Raw genomic sequence first — 9,321 nt, forward strand, 5'->3', positions numbered from 1 at the left:
ATTATTACTTCCCGCTCAAAAAAAAAAGTAGAGACCTATTTTTAGGGCAGGTTCAATCTCTTTTAGGTTGGATTTGTACATTCATCCCCGAATATCCAGTCATAGTTCACCACTATGGAGTTAGCGATCTCATGGATCGTGAAGGGGTGTAACCTTCACTAGTAGAAAAATGTTTATTTGCGTCGCCTTATTTGCGTCACTCATATAAACAAACGACGCAAATGAGATATCTTGACTTCATTATAACTAATTTGCGTCGAACATTTGTTATAAAGCGAAGCAAAAGTCTGACATATTTCAACTTACTTGTATTTGCACCGCTTCTATAAATAGGAGTGACGCAAATAACAATATTATATATAACTTTGTGAGTCAATTGCGTCATTTCTTTCTTTAGCGAGTGACGCAAATGACCATTATGGTTTATATGTACTCTAGTTGCCTTCCGCCGTTCGAACATCTAAACTCCAAACCCCAGAAAATTCAACCCCAAAATTCCCTGAAATTCAACATCAAAACCCCAAAAAATTGATCAGTAAAACCCCAGAATTCCCCATTGTTGCTTTGCTGCTGTTAAACCCCCAAAACATCAGCGAATAAACACTAATCGAAAATCCCAACAAATGTGAGGCAAAATCGAAAATCCCATAACCTACAAATTCAACCACTAATCAAAAATCCCTGCAAATGTGAGGCAAAATCCCTTATATACGAGCAAATCCGAGCCAAAAATCCCCTATTTTCGATCAAAAATCTACCCAAAACCGAACATAATTGTGAGAAAATTGAAGTTTGAATTTCGAATTTAGGGTTCATTTTTTGGTTCTACGATTGCAATAGATGTTGCACACAGATCTAAGCAAAGAGGTTTGATTTTCGTTCAATTTAGTAGCAATTTGTTACGATTCTCTTAAAGTTAGGGTTCGTACTCAATAACATGGAATTTTGGATCTATTGTTGCTGAAGTTGCAAAATCGATTTTATGCAAGGTAAGACCTCTTCATCTCTTTTCTTTTTGTTCAACACTTCAATCTACATATATATTTTGAGTTCAATTGTAAATTAACTAAGTTTAATCTTCTATTATGTTGCTATTTTTGCACGAAATTTAGAATTACAAGCAGGTTTCTAAATACAGCTTTTTGGGGTTCATATTAGAATTTAGGGTTCATCAAATGCAATCAAATCAAAGAAATTATGGATTTATACTCGATTCTAAGGATTTTTGGTTCTGTTTTGGTGAATTTTTGTAGTCGATTTCAACTAAGTTCAAATTTGTTCTGTGTTCTTACTGTTTTCTAGTGTTTTCAACTAGATTGAATTTAGGGTTCAATTTTGGATGAACTTAGTTTAATTTTACTATTTTTTTTGTATTTTTTGCACGGATTTTAGAATTGCAGATGAATTTTTGGATTTTTGGGTTTTATTAAATTTTGATTTTACTATTTTATTGATTTTTCTCCAATCAGACTGTATTTTTTTTTTTTTTTTTTTTTTTTTTTTTTTTATGTTTTGCTGCTCATTCTGGTTGATTTTTCCCCTGCTACTACTAAGAGAAGCTCTTTCCCATTTTTTTTAGCCCAAAAATGTTCCATGATATACTTAGCCGTGAATAGATAAACTATGATATAATGTTATATTGAAATAATTTTACCAGGCCGTTTTGCTAAAAATAAACGACCACTCCCAGCCCTGACTTACACCCCTCAAGAATATGAGCATCCGAGTTTACTTTAACACACCCAAGGCATGGTTTCTTCCAGCTTGTAGCAGCATCATTTTGTCTCAGAACAGAGGGGGGCAGCAGAACCTTTTTAGCATAGCCATTGTAATCATGAACTAGCCTTGCAAACCCCGCAGCCAGTAGCACACTATTCGGATTCTCACCTTGAAATACAACCGGTGGCAAGGTTTACTATTCTCAACAAACTCTCCAATATAGGGATCAAATCTTATGTTTATTGACCCTTTCTTTTTAATGTAATCAAGTTTCATGATCATATTTTCATTCTATTCCCCTGTAATTTTTCCACAAATAAATTATATGCCGAAGTTTTCTTATTACTTGATGTATAGGCAAGGCATGGTATCATAAATCTTCTCATAGACCGATGCACTGACCCAGACAAGAATACTAAGAAATTTGCCTGTTTTGCTGTAAGATTTGTCACTTCAATATCCATGATCATGCATATTGCACTTGGACTGTTTTTATTTTGTTGGAAAATATACTTCAATCTATTTTGATGTACAATTATTTTCTTTAGTTTCACTGAATTTTCTAATATTATCATTCCTGTATATCCTTGTTTCTCTTTCTCACATCTCATCTCGCAGATAGGAAATGCAGCCTTCCATAAGGATTCATTATACGAAGAACTTATGAGCTCATTCTCTAAACTGACAAATCTGCTGCTGCTACCTGAGGAGGATATCACAAAATTAAATGCTGCAGGTGCACTGGGTAATCTTGTTCGTCACTCTAACCTCCTCTGTGAAGATATCGTGTCTCATGGTGCAATTCAGGTTAGTTGCTACTTGTCATCACACTTAGATATAGCCGTGCTTGTTTAGCAGGTCTTCTGTCTGACACCAAACTGATCTGATATAAGATTGTAGTCCTTTACTCCCTTACTATCACGTATTCACGTCTAAAAAAAATTGTTGTTTGTACACTCTTTACTTTACCTTTAGTATTGGTGTTTTATTCTCGACATTTGAACATAAGTATGAATACATAATACTTGACAATTAACATGGAAAATTCCAACTTGAAGGCATGTAGCACACTATTCGGATTAAATTCCTCCCTCTCCAAGCAGCCCACATTAGTGCGGCCATAGAACAAACTACTTCTGCATCATATTTCTTACAAATCCATAACCATAGCTCTGCAAAATTATCATTTAGCGCATCTTCTAGGTTGGTTTTGTACTCACTGTAATGCCAAATTTCCTTTGCAACAACACACTCAAATGTGTGTGATAAATTGTCTCATTCACACCACATAATTGGCATGTAGCGTCAGTTGTAATGTGACGATACCTTAGTTGATCTTTCACTGCCATATTCCCTTTCACGGCACTCCAAAGAAAATGCCTTAATTTTGGTGGCCCTCTTGGTTTTTGTATTAAGAAAATCCTGATCGAATCGTATAAATGCCATTCTTGGTTTTTGTATTAAGAGGTTTTGCAAATAATTGGCATCAATCCTCTATTCCTCTGCTAGTATACTTAATTAGAGGAACAACTATTAGTATTTTCTTGGAAATCTAGTGTAGTTGTTTAAATAATTGTAGAATATTAATTTATTGCTTTGATGCTTCATTCTCAACTCTGATTGTTTATTGATTCATTGAATTTGATATCAGGAACTGGTGACTTTAAACTGTTTGCAAGAGAAAAAGGAAGTGGACTTCCATTATGGACTTGTTCGTGTTAGGGAAAATGAAGATTTTGTCCCTAAATTGAATTATGCTGGCTTCAAATTCCGTATTATTTATTGGATTATTTTGTTATAGTTCTTAGGCTTGAAATGAACGCATTTGGTTTACCAACATTTGGGTTGGTCTGGTGCTTGTGTTATACTTATTAATGATGAAGATGTCAATATTGTTTTGTTGTAAACTTATTTGACAGGTTGCTGATACAAGGCGCCGTCATTCCCAAATTAATGGGTAGGCTAAAATACAAAGGAAATTATGTCGAAATTTTTATTTGATCTTATTATTTTTATTATGATTTTATTTTTTTGTCTTGCAATATTGTATTATATGAAGGGATATAGTAGGCAAATTATAATGTTACTTTAATGTGTGGATTAAAAAATTTGTCAATCACTCTTTAAGAAAGAAGCGACACAAATAGCTCATTTTCTCTTCCTCAAACTAGTCATTTGCGTCACTCGTTTATTAAAGAAGTGACGCAAATATAAGAATATATGTTATTAAAAAGAGTCATTTGCGTCACTCGTTTATTAAAGAAGTGACGCAAATAACAAATATAAGTTACAAAAAAGTCATTTGCGTCGCTCATTTAACAAACGAGTGACGCAAATAACTCTTATTTGCTTCGCTCCAATGAGTCATTTGCGTCGCGAGCAGTTGCGTCGCTCATAGAAGTGACGCAAATACAGCCTAAATGAGCGACGAAAATGAAGGTTTTTGTATTAGTGCTTCACCCTGTGAACGGTTTACAAGTTTCTAAAACTTGTTGGCAACTCTTTTACTCTAGCTTCCTTCCCTTTGGACGCCACCATGCTTAAGTGTACGATCACAGTGGAGCTCAAGTGTGGGATGCTTGAAATATTCCCTACAATTATAAATGGATCTTATTTTAAATGACTTTTCAAAACGAATTTTATGATGGAGAAATAGTACCGAGTTATAAGATATTTATTAAAAGTTATGATTAATTTTGTATATATGAAATATTAGAAGTATATCGATATAAATTTCTATACAACATTATTATCTTTAAAAAACTATCCAAACTTTTTGAAACGAATTTGATGATGGAAATAGAACAAAGTTAATTATAGGTTATTTATTAAAATTTATGATTAATTTTGTATTTATAAAATATTATAATTCTATCGATTATAAAACTCTATACAACAATTTAATCTTATAAAAAATCTATCAAAATATCACTTACTTAATATCATATGTGTCACAATAAAACCGAGACCAACTTTTTATAATAATGATGATATGACGTACTCCCACCGTCCCTAAATTACATTCCTGTTTGTAAAATTACACGAGAATTAAGGAGGAAAGAATAAGACAAATAACAATAATGAAATATTTCAATGGGAAATACAAAACATTAAATGATGTCTTTGAGTAAAACAAAGATAGATTAATGATTAATGATGTCATGTCATCAATCCTTTGCAAAAAAAAAAAGGAACAATATCATGTTTCTAATTGAAAATTAAGAACTAATCACATTCATTTAAATTAGGCAAAAGGATCTTGAGTGAGATTAGGACAGAAAGAGTGAGAAAGCATTAAATATACAACAGAAAAAGAGAGTTGAATTGGGATATTTGGAAAAAAAACTTACTAAAAATGGAAAGGAGGAATTTAATTTTGGAATACCCAACATAGAAACCAGGAATGTAATTTAGGGACAAAGGGAGTACAAAATAGTACACCGGTCATCCGAAAAAAACGAGGAATACTCTATCTATATACATATATGTTTTTTGGTATTAATTTTCTGTTTTATTTTCAAAATACATATCGTGTTAACAATTTCCTTTACTATACAATCCAAATAAATAATGCCCACCCTTTGTTAGGCCTTTTTTTTTTTTTGGTGTAAATTGTCAATATGTATTTAAATATTTTATTTTTCAAAATATCTATAGTAATTTTTACTACCACACTATTTTGGTTGGTGAATGTGGGGAAATTTTGGCCATTTGAAACAAATTATATCAACATAATAATGCATTTAAATACTCTATTTATTATTGTGTGACAATAGAAATTACTATAGGTATTTTGAAAAAAAATTAAATTAAATACTTATTGATAGTTTAAAAAAAAGAATCAGGGGTGGGGCATTATTAATTTGAATTATAAAGGAAATTCTTAAATAATATGTATTTTGAATAGAAAACAGGATTTCCCGTCCTAACCCTGGCCCCTTCAAAACGCCGAAAACCCTTGAATCAACCCTTGTTAAAAAGGTTTATACCTTCAATTCTCTTACCCCTAGTTTTGATTCTTTTGATTCACTTTTCGTTGAAACTGTCGGAACTAATTCTGATCAATCTACCCTAGTTTTTACAAATTGTTACCCAGAAAGTCTGCGTGATTAGGTTAATATTTGGTTTGCAATGTATAATCTTGAATCCTTGATAGGAAAACCCACACCCAAAAATATCTTTTCGCAAGTCAGACTATTTTGCCTTGGATTTACTTCTTTGTAATCAATTACTTTGGCATGGTTGTGTTGTGTTTTGGGGGGGAGGCTTTGGTGATTTTCGGGGGTGAGGGAAGGTCGGGAAGGGGGATAGTGGCGGAGGGCGAGGAGTACAAGGGGGAGACAACTGTGTTGTCCCCCCACTTCCAAAAAAAAAAAAAATCAGCTTAATAACCGATTTACAGATAAGTATTATTTCATGTGATATATTATCTACAATAACTTAGGGTATGTTCTCTTACGTTGAAATTTAGTTCAGTTCAGCTCAGTTCAGTTCAGCTCAGTTAAGTTCAGCTCAGTTCAGTTCAGTTCAGTTCAGCTCCTCTCCTAATTTTCTTCTCTTATAAAATATTCGGTTTAGTTTAGTTTAGTTCAGTTCAGTCAATGAGAACATGCCCTTAGTTGATGCGGTACGATGGTAAAGCACCCACTATTTAAGCATTTTTAACTTTTTTAATTTTGTGTACATGTCTAAGATAATTTTCCTTCCATTCTTTTTAACAATAATCTAAGTAGGATTTTTATTTATTTATTTTATTTTATTTTTGGTTGTAACTGCTTTAAGCATTTTTAACTGTTTATATTTTCTTTAATTTTTTTTATATGTCTAAAATAATTTGCCCATTATTTTTAACAATATTTTAAATAGTTGTAATAAGGAATCACATTGAACCCTGACAATTGCATTTATTTACCTATATTATCTTATTTTTGAATTCGTCAAAACCCATTAATAAATATTTATAGATATGTCACTATGCAAATACTAATAGTGTACCATTAGAGGAGAAATAATTAGTTTATGATGTAAAATTTCATTAATATTTATTTACCTATATTATCTTATTTTTGAATTCGTCAAAACCCATTAATAAATATTTAAGTTTTCCTCTTATAACTAAATTGTTGTGGACTCTTATTAGATTCGTCTTATTATGAATTTTCCAAATATCAATTTTTATAATTTTTACTTGTACATAGGCAAAGATATTTAGACTAATTTATTAAAAGGCGTTTCTAATAACGTCGATATGCCTCGTAGTCCCTTTTGTATTCCGCCATGTCATCTTTCTAACATTACAGGATGCCACATCAACACTCAAACAATATTAGTCAACACGCCACATCACCCAAGAAACCAATATTACTCCATATAAAAACATATAGATAAGGAGAATGAAACCCTCAACCTCTTATAACTAAATTGGTTATTTAACCATCTAAGACAAATATCAACTATGTTATTAAAATGTAAGAAAAATTATATATGTGCAAAACCACAAGGTTAAAAAAAAAAAAAAAAAAAAAACACTGATAATAACTAATTTTGGGTTTAATAATGACAATTTCAATTTTGGAAAACCTTTTTAAAAAATTACCTATACTACACGTTTACAACAGTAGCAACTTGGGATAAAGTCCGGACTACTCACTAGTTAATAAATTATATTAGGTATAGCTTAGAGATTCTGTCATATAGTAAATAGTTATGTGAGTGGGACGTGCACCGTATAGAGAGCATATTCAATGAAAAGGATGTCCGCAGCATCCTTGCAATTCCCTTGAGCTCGAAGGCCGAACCTGACATACTCACTTGGGCATTCTCCTTTGATGGCTGCTACTCTGTCAAATCATCTTATATGTTGGGTAAGTCATGCAATCTCGATCTTTTTCATAAGTCTTGCTTGGATATATGGAGTTTGGACATCACCCCGAAGGTGCGTCACTTCTTGTGGCGACTGTGCACGGGAACTCTCCCTGTTAGAGCCTACCTTAAACACAGGCACATGACAGAGTATTCGGATTGCCCTTGGTGTGTTGGCACTCCCGAAACAGTTCAGCACGTCTTCTTTGACTGTCCCACAGTCCGAGAGATTTGGGTGGAATGTGAGTGTACGGAGATGTCCCTTTGGCCGAATGACATGTGTTTCCTTGATTTAATGGAGTCTTGGGGCAAACTTGACGCAAAGAAGGTCTGCAGGGGAGCTATTTTAATGTGGAATTTGTGGAATAGAAGAAATGCTATGGTGTTCAATGGCAAAGAAGTTTATCACCCCGTAATTGTCGGGCGTGTCTTCTGCTTGGTAGCTGATTGTAACACTTATACTAAGAGAATCTATGGAGGTATCAAGAAACCTTCCTGCCGCAACCCGAAATCTTGGAAAGCCCCACCTGAAGGTATGATTAAAATCAACTGTGATGCATCGCTCAGTGTTGAAGGGTGGGTGGGACTTAGTGTCATAGCCAGGGACTGGATCGGAAAAGGGATGCTCTACTTGCAGCCAGCCGCGGAGTTAGAGCCCACTGGCGTCCAATCATAGCTGAAGTTAAGGCTGCTGCCATGGCTACCAGACTTGCCAAGAGCCACGGCCTATCCAACATCATCATTGAAGGATTGATGGACAAATGTATGTATTGATGGACAAATTATCAATATAATGACACCTTAACGGGTTTAAAAAAAAAAAAGTTTTACTATTTTAAATAAAAAGAAAAAAATATTTTAGATTTAAACACAAGACTATCAAAATATATTAAACGGGTTTGGCATTAAATATGAAAATCTTGTTGGAGCGGGTTAAACATTTTGAGGAAGAAACTTCTATTGTTCTATCAATCTATTGTCACAATTATTGTACGGGTGATAGCCAAGCCACTCAAGTTTGGGTCAATTCTCAGCAAACTTTTAAGATTATACTTTTATATGTACCCCATAAAAATTGAATGGTAAGCAAATTGTTTGCTTTCCAGAGTAAATAGTAAGCAAAATGTATACTTTTCATTTATGTTGATCAATTAAGCTTACTTTCCAATAGTAGAAAAAGATGGAGTTTGAGAAATTAACAATGCTCAACAAGTTGGTCGTTTGGTTAGGTCAATATGAGTGTAATAACACCATACTGCATTTAAAGCTTGTATTACTTCATTGCCTTTATGTTATGGAGTATATCATAATAATCGTTCTCACATTTCTTTGTAAGCAATATAGTTGTTCTCATGGACCACAACAAATGTAATCCCTAAAAGAGAAATGCTTGTTTTTTTTGGCAATGCCAAATTTCTTGAAAAAAGTCAATTGTTGTGTGGACGAACTTTTTACAAATAAATATTTCGTATTAAATTTAAAATAAATAAAAAGAAAAGCAAAAGAAAATTTTGTTTACTTTCTATTTTCTCAAATAAAAGTCTTTCTTTGTATTTAAGGTGAATAAAAAAAAACTAGTGTATACATTTGGTAGAGTTTGACTAATGTAAGGTGATTGAAAAATTAAACAAAGGTGAATTTTTGGGGAGGACAAAGGGAATACGAAGTATAAGATTTGACTAATTAAAGCTTCAATTGTTTTTGTATGGACCCGGTCTACAATAAATTATTGTAGAACTA

General features: G+C 32.9%; 2 protein-coding genes across 5 annotated transcripts; both read left to right on the forward strand.

The window, feature by feature from the left end:
- The first annotated feature begins 366 nt into the window (after window positions 1-366).
- Window positions 367-3,720, forward strand: LOC110720003 (serine/threonine-protein kinase TIO-like). 4 transcript variants are annotated; one of them, XR_002511244.1, is made up of 5 exons: window positions 367-989; window positions 1,764-1,910; window positions 2,077-2,157; window positions 2,338-2,526; window positions 3,371-3,720. XR_002511244.1 is itself a non-coding variant. In XM_021899002.1 (3 exons), the coding sequence occupies exons 1-3, from the start codon at window positions 983-985 to the stop codon at window positions 3,518-3,520; spliced, it is 342 nt and encodes a 113-aa protein (XP_021754694.1). In that variant the 5' UTR covers window positions 372-982; the 3' UTR covers window positions 3,521-3,720. The 4 variants fall into 4 exon arrangements, 1 of the variants encoding a protein (XP_021754694.1); XR_002511245.1 differs by lacking the exon at window positions 1,764-1,910 and having other exon boundaries at window positions 368-989; XM_021899002.1 differs by lacking the exons at window positions 1,764-1,910; window positions 2,077-2,157 and having other exon boundaries at window positions 372-989; window positions 2,342-2,526.
- Window positions 3,721-7,576: 3,856 nt separating this feature from the next.
- Window positions 7,577-8,257, forward strand: LOC110734109. The gene has a single exon (XM_021914194.1). It carries the CDS (start codon window positions 7,577-7,579, stop codon window positions 8,255-8,257), a length of 681 nt encoding a protein of 226 aa, XP_021769886.1.
- The last annotated feature ends 1,064 nt before the right edge of the window (window positions 8,258-9,321 follow it).

This window comes from Chenopodium quinoa, unplaced genomic scaffold, assembly GCF_001683475.1.
Source record: "Chenopodium quinoa cultivar QQ74 unplaced genomic scaffold, ASM168347v1, whole genome shotgun sequence".
Taxonomy (NCBI): Eukaryota; Viridiplantae; Streptophyta; class Magnoliopsida; order Caryophyllales; family Amaranthaceae; genus Chenopodium; species Chenopodium quinoa.